Source organism: Solea senegalensis, unplaced genomic scaffold (assembly GCF_019176455.1).
Source record: "Solea senegalensis isolate Sse05_10M unplaced genomic scaffold, IFAPA_SoseM_1 scf7180000015652, whole genome shotgun sequence".
NCBI lineage: Eukaryota > Metazoa > Chordata > Actinopteri > Pleuronectiformes > Soleidae > Solea > Solea senegalensis.
The window spans coordinates 13,789-33,236 of record NW_025321404.1 but is presented as its reverse complement, the minus strand read 5'-3'; the positions used below and the strand labels follow the sequence as shown (position 1 = coordinate 33,236).

The 19,448-nt window shown below is 38.6% G+C and overlaps 1 protein-coding gene across 1 annotated transcript; it reads right to left on the bottom strand.

Moving 5' to 3' along the window:
- Positions 1-2,951: 2,951 nt before the first annotated feature.
- Positions 2,952-10,202, bottom strand: tm4sf18 (transmembrane 4 L six family member 18). Its single transcript, XM_044017607.1, has 4 exons — positions 9,224-10,202; positions 5,674-5,742; positions 4,923-5,065; positions 2,952-3,466 (listed from the first exon to the last, which is right to left on the bottom strand). Exons 1-4 carry the CDS (start codon positions 9,401-9,403, stop codon positions 3,268-3,270), a joined length of 591 nt encoding a protein of 196 aa, XP_043873542.1. The 5' UTR covers positions 9,404-10,202; the 3' UTR covers positions 2,952-3,267.
- Positions 10,203-19,448: the final 9,246 nt, after the last annotated feature.

Sequence of the window (19,448 nt, the reverse complement as noted above, 5' to 3'; positions counted from 1 at the left end):
TCTTTACATTTTATTATTTCGTTATTGTGGAAGTGATTAAATTTAACTAAAAGACAGCGAGCCTGACCTCTTTTCTGGACAAAATAGGGCAGACACTGACCTTTTGATCCAGTCTATAGTGCTGGTCATTGTTCGCTGTATCATTGTTCAATAATCAGCTCAGCTCATTGGGACCACGCCTTACCACATGGAACCTAAACCGACTAAATCCCTATAACCAGCTTCTTAAAGCTGGATTAGAGTTAGTGTAAGCCTAACATTACACTGGGAGTTGAGCTCCTATAAAGAGGGTTTGAGCTCCCATGACAGTAGTAAAATTGTATCTGTAATCTGTATTCAAATATAATCAAAGAAAAGGTTATTTTAAAAATGATTCTATTATTTTAATCGCAAATAAAGCAGTTTTCAGTGTTAATATACTCAATGTCGTCATACCTCAACATCTGTGTTTGTGTTATTTCTTTACCTCAGCCGTAGTTTGACGTCAGTTATTAGAGACTCCCACAAAGACAAGCCACTGTGTTTACTAACACAGGGTTTTTCAATCCTGGTCCTGGAGTCCCACTCCCCTGCATGTTTTACATGTTTCCTCGCTACGACACACCTGATTCAAATGAATGGGTCATTATCAAACTTCTGCAGTGTATGCTGACCATTTAATTCAGGTGTGTTGGAGCAGGGAAACATCTAAAACATGCAGGGCAGGATTGAGAAACTATCCATTTTCTACCACTTTATCCTCCACACGAGGGTCAGGAGGATTGAGAAACCCTGCTAACACTGTATTGACAGGTTAAACCAAAATAAAACAGTCAAATGTCTGTGTATGTATATATATATATATATATATATATTGCAGATCATACATACTAATACGTACTAAAACATGACTTTTAATGGGCTTATTTCCAAGGGTCAGAGGCAACATTTACTCAAGTTTGGGTTCTGATATGTATCAGTGGAAACAGAATTTTTATCAGCCACCTGATTACAACACACTGAGCTAATATTGCCTTTCTGTCTGTGAAAGCAAAACAAAATGAGACTTAACAGAAAGCAAAACAGCTGATAATTATTTTGCAATGATAAATTGGGATTAAAAGCATGCACACACACATATGTGCGCACGCATCGCAGAGTCACAGTATTAGAGCATTCAAACTGCTGTCTACCACGCTTACCGCTGGGGGAACTTGGGGTCTTTGCTCAATGTACTGTCCTGATAATCATTTACAGAATAACAGAAATAAAAATAGCTTTTGTTTTCATCTCCGAAATAAAAAAACACATGTACAAAATACTCAATTTTGTTTATTCAAGAAATCACAAACAAACAACCATGATATAAATGTCACTAAAACCTTTTAATGTCACTAAAAATAGATATAAAATAAAACACAAAACTGAAAGACAACTGCGTACAACAAAATACTGTCAAAATGAAAGCAAACACACACGTTTGAAAGCATCACAGTCCAGCAAAGTGTATAAAAGTTGAAACTACAAAATGTCACTGAACAGAAATGGCACTTTGATGAGCTTTGTGATAAAAAATAAAATTATGAACATGTTCATTGATGCTTGAGAGAACATTACAATGACAGTAAAATGTGCACAACTATATGAGAGGAGGTGACTGCCGACATCAGGAAGACATCTTAAGTGATTTCCATCGTTGGCCAAAACATTATTGGATTCCATGAAGTCACTCACCTGTGACTAAAGTTTGACAACATTTTACTTCTTCTTCACCATAAAAACGAATACAACAAATACAGAATAGCACAGTTTAAGTTGTTGTGTGTTTAACACACAATCGTGTGACAGCTGCAGGGGAAATTCATTGTCATTTAAATTACATATTATCATCATTATTATGATCAAGGATTTTTGTCTGCTTTTACCACCCGAGAAAATAAAGTACAGCCTCCTCGTTGTGACACACACAAACACATGCACACCTCCAGTATAATTCTCTGGACAAACACTCTAGTGTCAATAATGACTGCATAGTGATTTTGCCACTTAAATTGAATATTTGCAAGGTCGCTTCCTGGTTTTTCAATAAGCCAGCTCGACTATTTTCCGGTATGTTGTCAGCTAACGATGCAGAAATGTTACCAAAAGTGTTTAGCAACAAATTAAAGAATTTAGCAGAGGCTGCGCACAGCAACACTTAATTTTGAACAGCTTTTTGTGTTTTACGCTGTGTTGAATCCCTCAGGGCTAACTAAGAAAGGCGATGTCACTTTTTCAATCGATATGAGAAGTTTTAATCGATAATGTAACTTAAAAAGTCCAAGTTCGTCCCCATTAGCGACAACTTACTGTAAGAAAAAGGAGCTGGCTTATATTTAAAGGTAGGGTTGGAGACTTCCCTCCAGAGCTACGCCTCCGGAGCACATTAACGTTCGTGTACTTTCCCGTCATGCTAACTTTTTTGGATACTTTCAAACGCTCATCACGCTCAAATGACAACGTGATGCAGAAAAACAACAAATACTCTCAAAAGATCACAAAGACACAAAGTGAACCCACCTGTCCCGTAGAAACAGCGCCACCATGGCCTCACTTTGCAGCTCATTCTGTCGCTGACCGTTCAATCACCGCACCACCGATGTTCACTCTGGTCTTGGGTCGCTCCGCATCAGCCTTTTTCTTGGCAGTAGCTTTCCACAAAATAAAATGTCTTTCATTTGCGACCAACCCTGCAACCGTCCCGTTTCATTTTTTAGCAAGTTAGCATAAGCTCTTGCATTGTCTTCTAAACATGTGCGGTTAATGCATGAAGAGGGGTACGCACGTAGAGTGGAGGGCGTTTGATTGACGCATCATGATCCAATTATTTTGTTCGGGCCGTTCAATATGATTGGATGGCGTTTTACCGGCATATCCACTCCACTGGTGACTGACATTTTTTTTCTTTTTTGTGACAATGCATTAATTAATTGGTTACAATTGGGGGACATGAAGCAATACAGTAAAAAAATGCTCCAAAAAATGATCTCCCACCCTACCTTTAAGCAGAAGTTCTAAGCGACTCTGTGCATATAGTCAATTGGGGCAAACTGAAAGCTGGTAAATGGTTACACTGACAAAGTCCGTTGTCTATTTTACAATAGCACATGTGCAATTGTGTCTAAATCATGTGTTGTGTTGCGCTCACACTCACACTCACTCTCACACACACACACAGTGCTGGGTAGTGAAGCTTAATTGGATATGAGCACATACAAGTATGTCATGTCAGCGCAAGTGTGCACAGGTCTATGCGTTGAGACTATACTCCTGCTTATAGCAGCAGGGCCGACACACGGCGTTCACCAGGCCGTTGCCCAGCTGCAGGAGACAGATGATGAACTCCATCACAGCCAAACCCAGTAAAACACACAGCAGTGTCACGTTCCACTCTATGATATGATGTGGCTGAAGACACAGTGACCAGGTCTCTGGCTGCAGCAGATACCTGCAGCAGAGGGAGAGAGGGAGTGGAGAGAGTGAATAAGAGAGAGACAGCGAGAGAGACAGCGAGAGAGACAGCGAGAGAGACAGTGGATTGCGTTGCACAAGACTTGTGTGCTCGGGTGTGATGAAATACTGTGTGAGTGACATCCACGCTATGAGTCACTCTCTATATCGGGACGTTTGAAAGTGTCTCTTCAATTTTTCGGTCTCTTGTTTTCAATAATGTCAAAAAAGATAAAGAACAATAAAGGTTCTGACTCTCACAAGTTGTCAGCAAAAACAAAAAATCCTCACATTTGAAAACGTGGAACTGGAAAAATGATTGAAGCAAAAAAAACGTTTGGCACATTCGTCATTAAATGACTAAATTGTGTCATTACCCTAATAGTTGTCTATGAAGGCGGATTTGGATTTGAAACAATTAAATCATTTGGTGACTACGCACTGAAGGCATTCTGCTGAAAAGCTGTGGGGTGAGATGAGGTGAGTGACAAAATGAAGACGATGACTCTGTGGTGAATAAATGACTAATCTAAAGGCAGGACCTTCACCCGGGTGGCTTAGGTTTTTATTTATTTATGTTTTACTTTTTATTCTCACCCTGGAACACAGCGGCAACCATAACTCCTATTTAAAGACTTACTGGACAGAGATAAAATAAAGAATACTCATTTTTTACTAGTACTGAAATACTAGAATAGGCCTCTTGCTTTTTTATTGCACATTACACTTACTTCAGCTTTATACACCATAATATTCATATAGTATTGTCATATCGATATCAGTGAAGCAACCTCAGGAATGAATCTCGGGTAATTGTTTTCCAGTAGCTTCCTCTTTTCGTTAATGTATTAGGTTTTCTTATTTAGAGTGAGTTTTTATAGCACTATGTGAAAAACTAAATAATTAAGTGATGAAAAATCATTAATAGGCATTTTCAAATTGTTTTTTTTATGTTTTTTTGTTTTTTGCATAACAGAGATCACATAGTGCCAGGTTTAATCAAGACATGTTTGAGCACCTGTTGTACAGGTCTAACTAATCTAAGTGAAACCTAGGTAACATTATATAACACATTTTAAGGGGAATAAGCATACTTTTTTTGTCTGAGAAGCATTCTGTCTACACGGTATTGTTTTGAAAACGCCTGCCTCATGTTTCCGTGTAGACAGTGGATAAGCTACTTTAAGAAAACGGCGACGTCATATTCCCAGCTCCCTCTTATACTGTTTTCGACTCTCCGCCTCCGCAGTAAATACAGTTAGATGGATCTCACTTGTGTGGCAGAATTGGGCATTTGTAAAGTTGCCAAATGAGTCCTGGCAGAAAAAGATTGTTTTTCCGTTTCGCGCTGTGGATGTGACCTCAGTCATGTCATTTCATTATAAATATCAAAGATCATCATTGACTGTCTGGTATGACACACACACACACACACACACACTACAGTATCTTACCTGCCCCCTTGGTTTGCGAAGGGATGTGACCATCCATTAGCGGTGAAGCACTGGGGACCTTGCAACAGGGCGAAACCCGACATGACGAAACAGTAGCCAGACCCCACCAGGCCGACCACAGCTGCCAACACCGACCCACACATCTTAAAGAGGGAACACAGACACACAGAGAATACACGTGATTTTGTTTTGTTTTTTTCCTGGAGCATTCTGTGGATATTTGTGTGACCATCTGCACCAAGAAGCAGCTGCACACAAACACACGCACACACACACACACACACATACTGCAACTAATAATAGGGTCACTGTTGATTTGTCATGGCTGGATAAGCAAAAGTATTCCGTGTATAAAACTGAAAAAAAGCTACTAGAGGTTAAAACTTGATCAACAACTGAATTCTACAAAAACAAGAGCTGAAACTATAAAAGGAAGTCTTTGGGTTCAGGAATTGACCCGGGTTCTACATATATATACAGTATATAAACTACATAATTAGCTTAGTCTCACGCTTTTCTCACTATTGGATCTTAGTTAAATTCAATTCAATTAAATTTTATTTACATTTACTTTACATGGTAAGGTCAAGACCTTACAATTTTATAGAACACGAAGAGCAAGCACTTGGCAACAGTGGGAGAGAGGAGAGGAGAGGAAAGAAAAACATATTAGTGTCTTTAGTGTATCTTTGCGTGCCTTATTGTCCCGTGTTAAAATGTCAAGCAAATTATACCTTAATTAACAGCTTACCATCAAACTCTCATTCCAACAGCAGCTACATTTTCCCAGAGTGATGAAAACAACAGCTGGTACCAACATCTGGAGACACAGAAAAACACATCATCATCTCATTACAGTTATTAACGTTTAGTCTTTTAATGGATCTAGAAAGTCAAGGCAGAAATTATACTCCAGGGACAGTTTTGTTCCATTAGACAGATTAGACAGAGAGTTGTAGTGGAAACATTAACAGTGACAATCTTGGCTACAGTACTACAGAATAATAACTAAGTAATTAATTATCCTTACTGACTCACTACTCCTGATAGACGGTTAAAACTGTAGATGGAACTTTTAAATATAAGCAAATGTACATTATAATTAAACCAGTTGATTAGATCATTTTATCTGTGCATGGTGCATGTAAAGTGTCTAAGAACACACCCAAGCATCCATGAAAAGTTTCAGAAGTGAAAACTGCTGGACAGTTTGGACAGAATACACACTTCTCGTGCTGCCAGGCGTATACAGTACACACAAATGGAGCGTCAGTCAGGTCTGATAGATTTCAGTGTGACGGAATGTTTTCACAAAGACCAAACAGAGGCAGAATAATAATGTTCATTCAATCATCATCTACCACTTTATCCTCCACATGAGGGTCATGGAGAGCGCTGTAATCCCAGTTGACATAGGAGCAAAAGGCGGGGTCACACCTTGGACCGATCGCCAATCCATCACAGGGCCACATAGAGACAAACAACCATTCACTCTCACGCACACACCTACAATCAATTTAGAGTGTCCAATTGACCAAATCCCCTTATTGCGTGTTTTCGGAATGTGGGAGGAAGCCGGAGAACCCGGAGAAAACCCATGCACACACGGGGGAGAACATGCAAACTCCATGTTATGATAGGGTCACAAACCCGGGTCTTCTTGCTGCAAAGAGGCCAGAGTGCTGACCACTACACCAACTGTGTGGTTCCAATATTCATATCAAAATCAACAATGTACATTATATGGACAAAAACATTTGGACGCCTGATGATTACACCAACAGGGACTGTGTGTAATGATGTATTCAAATACATAAACAGCACTTTAATATGGAGTTGGTCCTTCTCTTGCAGCTACAACAGCTTCCACCCTTCTTAGAACACTTTACTCTCTACTTAAAGATTGTGTGTGAATTTGTGTCCATTCATTCATTCTGTAGTGCATTAATGAGGTTGGGCACTGATGTTGGACGAGAAGACCTGGCTCACAATCTCTGTTCCAGTTCATCCCAGATGTGCTCGATTGGGTTTAAGGGTCAGGGCTCTGTGCGGGCCGGTCAAGTTCTTCCACACCAAACCATGTCTTCATAGTCCTTGCTTTGGTGCACTGGGGAACAGTCATGTTGGAATAAAAAAAGGACCTTCCCCAAACTGTGGCCACAAAGTTGGAAGGATAGCATTGTCCAAAATGTCTTAGTATACTGAAGCGTTAAACTTGTCCTTCATTGGAGATAAGGGGCCAAGCCCAAAGCCTGATTGAAACAACTGAATTCAATACTCCACAGGTGTGGTCAAGTACTTTTGTCCATATAGTGTATAACAAAATGGAATTTGTACAATCGTTGAAATGTTTCACTGTGGTTTCAGGTGTTGCAACAAGTGACCGAGACTCTGCTGTAGTTGACGATGCGTCCACAAAGCCAGAACATGGACACATTTTATAATGGAATACAAGCAGTCAGTAATGGGCAAAACAAGAGCGACTCCACAAAGAGCAAAACACAGTCTGTATAAAACCAGCAGCTGGGACACAGAGTAGTTGTGCAGGAAGGAGAGAGGGAAATAGTGACAAAGATAGTGCTTGTGTCATTTGCACAGCAGCCATTTTGACATGTTTTAGGTGTTATTCATCACATTAACCATATTCAGTTCATGTAGTTCAGGACATGGTAACACCCTGAAACTGAGGAGTTTAACTGGAACTTAACCGTCATTAACTTGACTAGAAATACCAGTAATTCTAGCTGCTGCGCAAAAGGCCCACTCAGACCAGTTTTCCAGTTGTATCCCATCCTTTTTTCCCTCTCATCCCATTTCCTGTGCTGCTGTCTCAGTCAAAAGGTCGCAGACTTTTAATCACACCCTAAGAGAGGGAGGGAAGTTCCCAAGGTTCTGTGGACACACGACCACATGCAGGCAGAGAGAGGGAGAGATCCTAAACTTAGAGACACTGACAATGAGGAGGAAGAGTGAGGGAGAGCAAGGAAATAAGCTAAACATAGATTTCGCAGAGTTTAGCTTTTTGACTCATTGTCGTTGCATAAAGAACGAAAAAGACCTGAGGGAAAAGTTATCTTAGAGAGGGTTTAAAAATGTACATGACATCATGTTTGATACATGATACAAGCTCTTGGTTTAATAAAACTTTTTTTTTTTTTTTTTTTAATCCAAAAGTTATTTGTGACAAATATAATTTGTTTTTCAAATTATGGTTTATGTATCAACCATTTAGTTTTATACTATTTTTAAGTGCAGACACAGTATGCAGGCTGCAGAGACATACTATAGGTTTTGTTCAATAAATATTTATTAATTAAAAGAATATGAAAACGTTTTTCCATTTTAAAATGGAAAATAATTTTTTTTCCATTTTTAAACATTCACCCAATGTAGTGAAAAAACACTGATTTCAAAACGTTATGCTCCTTGTTCCAAGGTGAGGCTGAGACACTTTTTGAAGTACCCTTACATCGCTGGAAGATTGAAAGCCATTTCACGTTTGTTGTGGACCCTGTGTGATGTCAAAACGTTGCCTGTAGTTCATATTAAATAGTTCATGCTCCATAATCCTTTCACTTTTATCGGGCCATGAGGGAGTTGCCACTTAAATGGTCACAGCACAAATGTGAGCTGACAGATTTTAACTGTCTCTTCTGAACATTTTTCTGCTGACAATTTATAAAGCAACATTGAACCAACTGGTTCAAACACTGTAAATATTCCGGAGTGAACATTCAGCAAGGATAATCTTGTGTACGAAAACACAATCTCTCCTCTGTTCCTCCTTAAAACCAAAGTAAAAGAACAGCCTCTTTCTGCACACTTGGAGTAAACCCATCAGATCAGCTGCGTGCAGAGCAGCCAGATTAACTCTGGGTTCACACAAGACTCCATTGTTCCGGCACACAAACGCAAACACACTCTGTCTGAATGGTGTTGAAGGGCAAACATTTATGTATAGCTCTAAAAAAAAAAGAAAAAGAAAGCATGTTTCACAGGTTATGTCATGACCAAAAATGTTTTTTAAAAAGGGTTCCGCAGGCACAGAAAACAAACTTACTGACACACTGCCACCAACAGTGTCTGTCTCTGTATGATAAGGAAGGGAGAGGGGTGACAATCTTACAAATAACACAAACGTCAGAGTACGTCTTTCACTTTGAGGCAAAAATAAGCAACATACAGCGGATAAAACAGGGATAAAATAGATGAAAAGTGCATTCATTATTGTCTGTTCCAGCTAATATTGGGACCATGAAGTGACCTCTAAAGAAAATAATTCATGCTGGTTTCTTACTCACCAGAAGTCCTCCGCCACCCAGTCCACCAAAGTACCAGATATAGCTGTCCAGGCGGTCTTGCTGGATGTAGGTGATCTCTCCCATAGGAAAGAGCAACAGCAGGTTGGCAAGGATGCAGCAGAGGGCCAGAGGTAGCAGGGCCAGACCCAGTGAGCGGGCGAAACCCACCGAACAACACATCGTTTGCCCCCAAAAAAGTCACACACACGCGGCCGCAAGGAGGAGAAGAGAGAAGTGGGTAAAAGGCTGAGGGGACACGAGACCCGCGAAAAACAGGGAAGGGTCAGAGCAGCTGTGGAGGCAGGAAACAAAAATGTGTGTGTGTGTGTGTGTGTGTGTGTGTTCCCACAGCCTCTTAGACAGCAGGGTCTCACACTGCACTCTAAAGAATTAATTTCCCATAGAATTACTTAGTCATAACAACAGGTTTACACGTTTAAATACAAAATCGGCACATTCTTTCCTAATCCCTTTTTCCTACAAGGTGTTCACACATTATGTGTGTCCAGTCTGTCTGTGCTTGAGATGTTCAGTGTCATCAAAAACAAAAAGTTAAATAACGAGCAGATTCACTGATTACAGATAATCCACTGATCATTTAAGGCCATTTGAAAGCAAATGGTTCAGGGCCGGCCCAAGCCTTTAAGGGGTCCTATAGCCTGAATTTGATTTGGAGGCCCACCAGTAGCCGGTGCTTGACAATTATTGATACGACTGTAACACTGTAAAGTGCATTAATTATAGCCGTGTTATTTACATCACTATTGTTGCTTTTTAATCTTAGAGGGAAGTGAAATCACAAAATGTCCTAGTATTAAATTAAACCTTTTTAATGACTTTGGTTCTTAAAACTTGGAACAGATGTGCTAATGTGCTCTAACTAAGCAAATCTTCAACTCCAAAATAACACCCAATAACTTAAGATAAACACTCATTAGTGATTTAAAAATATCTAAAGACATCTAGATTTCTTTCATTTGTCATTTGTTAAATTGTTTTTACTGCAGGTTCCATTTATGTTGTTGTTGGACTGCATGTAAATTGTGTTTTGTTGTTATGTGACATTTAGATCACAAAGTTTGTATAAAAATATACAAGGGATTTATTAAAAGATCAGAACAGAGAATAACAAATATTTTACTCATCCCTGGGGGGAGATTTGGTTTTGTTACAGCCACTCCAGCTAAGAACAGAAAAACAACAGAGATTCACAGTAAATATAAAACAAAAAACTAGGCTATAAAAGAGGAGAATAAGAACTATATTCAGTGAAAAAAAATATTTACATGTTTCACATCCTGTTAAGCAGTGTATAAATAAAATTGTAAAAGAATAAATCGAATAAGATCAAATTTAAGATGTGGCATGACAAGTGACATTATTACCCACAATGTACTAATGAGTGTATGCACAATTCTTGTGTATGTGGCTTATGTCCATAATTTTATTTTTTTTTTAATAAACTTATTTTTATAAGTTTATTAATATGTTAAATTTAAATACTGGCTTCACTGATAACAATGGTTTCTGGGCCAACTTGCTAATTGTGAAAGTGGAACGTTCCAGAACAGGGGAATGTGATGTTGTGATTCAACAGATTTGAGTTTTTAGTTCATTTTTTATTTCACTTATTGCTCTATTCCCGTCTTCAAACAAACCTGTTACTAAAGTAGGACATTAACAAACATGTTCTGAGTCCCTCACGCACGTCTGTCGTGTGACACTGTGCCAAAATGTAAAACAGGCACAAACACAGCTGAAGTTCATACCGAGTGTGAGTATGTCATCCAGAGCAGAATCTGGAATGCAACCCGTCCAGATACACTGCAGTTACCTGGAAAATGACCACTGATAATACGTAACAAGGTGTGCTGAAAGCACAGTGAACAGTTTGTGTTTGGGTGATTAACTAAAGCGTCCTTTGTGGTGATGCAGCGGTACATAAATAATCAAAGTCACAAAACATGTGACTCTCTCAACATCATCTCACTCAAAAACGATATATTATACATTTCTGAGACTCATTAGTCTGTGAGAGGCCGGCTGATCATACAGATAATCATTGGCTTTTACAGGCGACAAGGAAAACTAGATTATAGAAGTACAGTAAAACTAAAACACTTTGCACAGCAGCCACTTTCACATGTTTAACCTGACATGGGGCCGTCGTAGCACGTAGCAACAACCACGCTATAAAGCCACGTCTAACTTTTATAAACACAGACATGCTGCGTGTCCATGGAAAGGTTAGAAACATGACTAAAAGCTCATAAAAAAACACTCAATTAAAACACCAATAAAGCAACCCAGCAGGTGTAGAAAACATTACATTACATTACATGTCATTTAGCAGATGCTTTTATGCAAAGCGACTTACAATGGAATCGAGTACAATCAGCCAGGGGTGGAATCGAACTTGCGACCATGATGTCTTTCATGATCATGATGTCTTTCGCACACAGGGTACCGGTCTTAACCACTGAGCCACTCCACCCCCACTAACCCAGAAAATACCCACAACCAACTTTAAACAAAAAAAAACATGACTTTACAACCAAGACAGTGGCATCTTACACTTCTGACGGAAGTTCTCTTCATTTTGATACCAAGATAATTCACATGGAGCTTGGAATTGAAATATTGGGCATGTCATTTTCCAAGCAGGGGGCCCCCCTCAAAAAAGAGGAGCGGGGATGAAGAGGTTAAAGCGCAGGCTCTGTTCAGTTTACGGAAATCAGAGTAGTTACGTGCGAACTGGCAATGGAATTAATTGGAAGACAATTAATGGAATGCAGCCATCATTAATTTGATTATTTATACCTGTGATTTCCCTATTGAGACTTAAAGTGAACTTTCAAATCTCAGTTGATTGAACTACTCTTTTTTCTCCTCCGTGTCCTGACAGAGCCGTTGTTAATGTGATCAGTAAAACGTCTGTTTTTCCTGCTAAAATATGTCCAAATGTGTGCTGTGAAAAAGAGCCTTTAAAGGTACACAGGAATCTGTAATGAAATAAAAAAAAAACAACTGACATCTGCAAAACAGCGAAAACACTATGTGTTGGGGAGGTGGGTTACACAGTAATTTTATAATAAGACACACACACACACACACACACACGTAGGTGAAAAAAAAATAATATGACTGATACAAGAAGCAAATAAAAACGAGGCAGTTAATGTAGTTTTATAAACATAAATCAGCTGAATAATCAAGTAAAATAATACTGTTCCCTGTTAACCTTCTCACAGTCTAATAATCGTATAGGTGAAACTGTTATAAAAAGCTTTGTGACCAGTGAAGCTGAAAAAATATGAGGATGAGGAAATAATGAGTGAGACTTCTTGTGGTCGGTGTGTTTAAAGATCGATGCTGGTAATAAACATATCAAATACAAGCACTGTCTTCTGTCTGTCTGTATAATACAGATTCTGCAAAGGTGATCATTTTCACAATAGAGATTAAGTTTTGCTCTCCAGTGACAGTTAATTGTAGTTTTCAAATTCTTTATGGACAGAAAACAACAAACAAAAAGAACATTAAAAGACTAAGATTAAACCATTTAGGGAGCAATTATGTGACGAGTATCTGCACAACGTATGAAGATTATGTCCATATAGATTGAGGCTTTGCTATACAGTGCTTAACAAATGTATTCATTCACCCGTCTTAAGAAGTCTTTTGCCAAATCACAAACTGAATTCACCTTTTTTATACCCAGTTGAGTCGGCTCACTGGGCTTCTTCTCTGAGAAGTCAGAAATTAATCAATCATTAAACATTAAAACCACTAAACCTAATTTTTTATCATTTGGGTGAAAGAGCTTCAACATACTGGTGTATTAACCATTTCAGAAACATAAAAAAATGATTTTGATCATTAACTGTTAATTTAGGGCAGCCGTGGCTTTGTGTGAATGTCTAATACATTTGTTAAGCACTGTATGTTGTATATTGCCAAGATTGACTGTACAGACGAAATAGGCAGCTCCAGACACAGTTTATTCAAATTAAAAGTTAAGATGCCAAAATGCAAGAGGAATGAACTACTACTCTAAGTAGCAAAGATACTTAGTGATTTACTAAGACTTAAAATACAGCTAAATTATTTTTTTATTAAATTCCTCTCTCTTGTAATTGCTTGTAAGTTGCTTTGGATAAAAGCGTCAGCGAAATGCTTCAATGTAAATGTAAATTTGATTAGGTTTTTTTTTGTAGAAAAAATATCAAAAGATAGAAAAGTACATAAAGTCAGCATCACCGGTTATATAAGAGATACTAAATAAAGCAGGGAGCTGAACAAACTGACCCTAATCCGTCCCCTTAAATGAAGTGTTTGGCACATATGGACAAAAGAAACCGAATACAGTAAGTTATACATCAACAAACAGGTGTTGGAGAAATTCAGCTTCAACAATTGTAAACTGTAAAAATTCAACAATTAGCTCCTCTAGTCATTCAATTGCATGTATTTGAATTATAAATAAACAAATAAAAAGTCTGATTTATTCACAACACACATTAATCGACATTTCTGTTGTGCATTACAAGGCACATTGCTTTGGTGAGATTTTTTAAAACTATAGTAAATCCTTTGGTTCAGATGTTTTTTGACAGTTGAATGACAACACAAAAATGTCAGGGAAAAAAAAAGGCAAGATACAAACTGGAAATGCGGCGGACGACATGAGAGAAGTGAGCAGCTGGCAGTATGATGATAACAACAGTAAAATATAATGCCATCACTATCGGGAGTTTTTTTCTCATCCTGGACTGAACAAAAGCATTAAAAGTTTGTACTTCACTGGATTGAGGAGTGGCCAAAACAGTTTTGCATGACATTGCGCTTATTTACAACAGATGAATTATTTTTATTGTTCCTTCCATAGCTGACACCCTTAATTATCCTTATTATAGCTATTACTGTTATTATTATCATCAAATAATCAGTGGCTAAGAAGAATAAGGAATGGAACAAGCAAAGGTGCAACAGGTAACAGACACTTAGCTGTAACCTCCACGGCACACATCGTTTTCACTGAACACTTCTTTTCACTTTTCACTGTATCTTCACTTCTTCACAAATAAGTTTACATGTGTAAAATGTTCCCTGAACTAATCCCTTATCTGCCCCTCGATACTTTACTGCCATCTAGTGTATCAGTGTACAAATGCTCTCTGGTTTCACACAGGTGTTTGGATCTTATTTGATTGTGGAAAGACATTTATTGGTTTACAAATGACCATCTTTCAGCTGTGTGCCAATTTATCATTTTAATCAGCTGGAGTCCCTTTTTTTTTTTGGGATTGTTTTTGGGGTTTTTTAGCTCCTCAGCTTCCGCCTGGGCCATCCTCTTGACACAGAAAGTTCCACAAAAGTGCTGCAAACATGGGAAATAATCCTTCCCACAGAACATAAAATGAAATTACATTCCATAACATGGTACATATGAGCACTAACACTTTTGAACTGCTTCTAAATGGCGTGATCTAGTCTAACTGTGACCCTCCAAAATTACACTTATATGAACATCCTGGGGGTTATAGGTCAGGCTTTAAATAATTGTTTTGTTTTTTTCTTATGTGTTGTTGAGTCAAACTTTATTTATTTTAGTTTATTTTATGTCACATTTTTAGTAGTTTAGTAGGAATAATTGCGCAAAAGTCACGAAAATAGACCGTTTTCTTTTCACGAGCCAAGAGAACTTTGAACAGTGACATGTTTCCAAATTTCACAAATCCAATGGAATTTTAAATATATTGCTCAGGTGTGTTTATATATAGTTGATGAAAATCGATTTTTTTTTTCATCAGATTGCCTATAGGTTGTGCTAAAAAAAAAGATATTCTTATAGCCTCTGTATATACTGTACGTTTAACTTTGTCATGGAAAAAAGCAGCCAAAATGCTCAGTAGTCTTCGGTCAAGTGAAGAATCAACTTAAGATCCTTGTGATGATGCTGTGTTTATCTCACTCTCTGTATATAGTGTACATAATGGAAAAAGGCAGCCAAACTGCTCTGTGTTCTAAGGGTTAAAGCAAAGAGCCACATGAAATCATAATTAAAAAAAGCCTGCATTTGTCAATAAATCCCACATTTACATCAACTCACTGCCTTTTTGTACATGGTTATGATAATGCTGTGCTTGTTACTGAATCTGTTACATCATACATTCTTAAATGAAATGTTCTGGCCACTCCTGACAGTGCAGTGAATTATATTCAAATTACCTGAATGTAATTAGGGCACCTCACAAGAGGAAGTACACCAGTATTTTTGACTACACACACATAATAGTTCATCATTAATCTGGAACTGACACCCGGCTGCACAGAAGAGTTTTAAATTATGCTTGAGATATATTTAATGTGTGTGTGTGTTGTTGTTGGTGGGGATTGTGTATACGCTTTTTGGTCAAAGTGCCAAAATATTAGGACTGAGCTGATTGCTGAAGTTTTTGTAATGTTGACTGAAGGGTTAATGTCAACGTCCTGTCCAAATGTTAAATTGCTGTGTCTCACACAAAAGGACGTGAGACACGCGAACAGCGCCATAAATCAAGGTGAAGTTGTTGAAGTTGTAATAAAACAACCACAGTAAGAGGAAACTGACACATGAATATTAAAATGCTGTATTCCAGTCTTTACAGGGCCCCAAAAAAATCTACATAGAAAAGAAATATCAAATATCATCAGACTAACCTACCTACATAGTCCGATTACTACTTACTGCATGTATACACTTAGTCAGACTGGAGTCGTCCTGGAATCGGACTTGGCATTTTCCGCATGCACAAACATTTCCTCCTAATATATTAAAATATATTAAATATCTTACTAATACTGAATACCCCCAAACAGACCTGATCCAAAGTTTGTTGACAGTCTTTGTTGCAACCAAATCTTGGCATCTCAATCTTAATGTCCGAATGAAATTTACAGTCTTTACATGTTATTCTGGTCATAAATGACGCCGGTTTTCTGCGTCAAGGTGCGGCGGTGGTGTTGCCATTCATAAAACGTTGTTGATGCATGAAGTAGTGGTGTGTAGTACAATTTGAATTAAAGTGTGAGTACTGTTTAATGACTTGTGTTTTCTGCCACTGTCACGACTAGGATGAGTAAACGATGTGCAGAGTCGTCGGTCGATGTGTCATGTGGTTGAAATTGGGTTGGGTGTGACATGGAAACTATTTCTAGGTTAGACAAACAAAATGCCATTGTGACCATTCACTCTCTTTCAACAAAACAGTCCAATATAATATGAAAAATGGTCACATGTTCATCCGTTCCTGTTTTACATGCCTTCACTTCACCTGACATTATTTCTTGATTAAGATGTTAAATTAGAGAAGATGCCCAGTGAGTGACTGCATTCAACACAATTGTTAAGCACTGTACTTTCATGTAGTCCAAATGTCCACATACACAGCAGTCTGATCTCATCTCAAGGGGGCCGGATGAGTAAAATAATAGCATAATGACGTATAAACAACAAGAACTCCAATGTTCTCATTTCTCTTTACATTTACGCTTACATTTAATGAATCTTTTCTGGTATAGTCTGAGCATTTATTTCTCTCAACAGCCTTGGAACACAAAACATATTTACCCCACTTTATAGCGGCTAATGCTAACTTTGCCCGTACGCCGGCTTCTCTCTCTTCACATACACAGTGCTGCTCCCTCTCTCTCTCTCTCTCTCTCTCTCTCCCTCCCTGCACGTAAACTTGCAGCATTATTACAGTAAACAATAGTTTACACAAATTCATCTTGCTGGCTGGATTGGACCTTCTGGTGGGTCAGTTCTGGCCCACGGGCCGTACGTTTACACAATCTCATCAATCTAACACGCACACGAGTTAGAAGGCCAAAATCATGTATGTGAGGTCACAAGTCCAAGTGTATGTGTGTGCCAAATTTGACGCATGATCAAATATTTTCAAATCATTTGATAATCGCTGAAAAGATATTCTGATAATTGACAGATAATTAAAGACTAATTTTTCATATGGGTGGACGGCGGTCAATCATGGTCATACTTCTTTGAGGAAGTCTATTGAGACAAATGTACGATACATACCGTACACTATTATTAATCAATGTTCCTTAACACATGAGTCGTACTCTGTAATTACTTGGCTATTGTTTTGGATGATGTTGCCATCAACCAAAAACAGCAAACAAAATAACCAACTAACTACAGGTTCCTAATTCAGGTGTGTGTCATTTCCATTTTGCACACACGCCAAAACATCGGTTGCTACGTCATAGAAACATAGAAACACTCACGCAGTAATTATTTGCCGTGCTTCCGTGCTGTGAATAAATAAATACAAAATCCATGCGACACACAATCTGGCAAAAACCACAACACACAACTTATGTTAATTGCATCATACCATTGAAGTCTAGAGCACTTGCCAGCAAGAACAAGTTAATTACTAGCACACATGTGAAGATGGATACCAAGAAGTACTACTAAATTGTCAGATCCTTATTACTCAGAACTGAGATATACTATACTATCAATATTAATATACTTTTTTATTTCGATTTGAATTTCTAGTTAGTTTTAGTTTTTTTGTAATATGGAGTATTTGCCAGGTGCAAGATTCAAAAAGGTCATAATAAGTAAGTATTGTCATAAAAACCCAACAAAAGATGCCATTTTAACCCTTAGTGCTCACACAGCACAGATCCGTGCCGCAGGTGCACCCTTGGTAAATTGCTGCGGTAATAATACACAATATCTCATATTATAAAATAATAAAAAACAATCATATGAACCCAAAATGTATTTATAGAGCACATTTAAAAACAACCGAGGTTGAACGATACCGGTCTCACTAACTCTCAGAATCATCTTGACCAGAGCAGAAACAAAACAATCTCTGTAGGGGAGAAATGCTCCCTTTCCTCTACTTTCTCTCGTGCTCACTGTTGGCGGTTATTTAGCTGTATATATTACATTTGTGCTGATGCAAATACCATCTGACTATAACCAGCCATTTAGAAAACATAATGACTCTGTGAGGCATCACTCAGTACGTTTACAGGCACAGTTTAGTCAAGTTAAGACCGTAGTCCGACTACTTTTGGGTCAAAGCCCAGGAGAGGAAATGTTGGTGCGTGTACAGAACGTCAAGTTCGACTCCAGTCCGACTCCAGTCCGACTAAGCATATACATGCAGGAGTACTCGGACTATGAATTACATTATCTGACACGTTATGTTAGTCCGACTAAGAATAGCTTGATTTTAGTTAAACTAACATGTTTACCTATCCTAATAAGGTCCATCCCACACACAAACACAAAGACAGCAGCAGAACAGGAATGGGACATGAGAGGATAAACATTAAAGTTATGGTGCAATAAAAGTCTAAACTCCTTTAAAACACAGCAAGACTGGCACACTTTTGTGCTAACAGAGGGGGAGAGAGAGCGAGAGAGAGAGAGATGGAGTGCAGTTGAGCAGGGTTGGGACATTAGAGGATGAACATTAAATTATGGGGCAGTAAAAAGTCTACAGTCATTCTAAAGTAAACAGAGCACAACTGGCACACACTGGTACTAACAAACACACCCATCCACATGCACGCACACACACACACAGAAGCACACCTCTCAATATGGATGTGCTGTGCTCACTGACGGCTGAAGCTCTTGCCCAGTGAGGTTCGCAGTGGGAGGGTCACATGGTCTGAATCAACCAGGTAACACAGAGCATCTGTTATAGCCAGACGCACAGCGACACAAAAAGAGGTACAGTTCATACTCCTATGAACTGTACCTCTGCCAGAAACCTGACCATTACTTAACAACTGTCATGTCCATAGCTGTTCCTGTTTGGACCAAGCGTAGACATTTGTCAGTTCCATTTTCCTCAGAACTGGGGTTCTTTTATGTCATAATAAACAGCTCTGTAGAAACTGGGTGAATACTGGGTTCAATCCTTCATCTAGTCTACATGCCAATCTGTCGATGTGTCCCTGGGCGAGACACTTCATCATTAAACCTGATGGCTGTGCCGAGGGTGTAAACGATGTGTGCTATAAAAAGCGCCGTACATACATTCGATGCAATGACCATTCATAAACCACACTTTGGGGGGGAAATTGAAACTGATTTTTATGAATCATTCTCAAGGCTTGATTTGGACACACTCTGTGGTGTCACCTTTGAGTGGGAGGTTCTTCCACAGACGCACAATCTGAGCACACA

What these genes read in the sequence shown, in the direction of transcription:
- tm4sf18 (XM_044017607.1), bottom strand. Translation starts at nt 9,403, where the DNA reads ATGTGTTGTTCGGTGGGTTTCGCCCGCTCACTGGGTCTGGCCCTGCTA. An exon ending in GTTGGAATGAGAGTTTGATG is followed by an intron (nt 5,066 to 5,673) that starts GTAAGCTGTTAA and finishes TCCCTCTTTAAG; the next exon opens with ATGTGTGGGTCGGTGTTGGC. An exon ending in TTCGCAAACCAAGGGGGCAG is followed by an intron (nt 3,467 to 4,922) that starts GTAAGATACTGT and finishes CCTCTGCTGCAG; the next exon opens with GTATCTGCTGCAGCCAGAGA.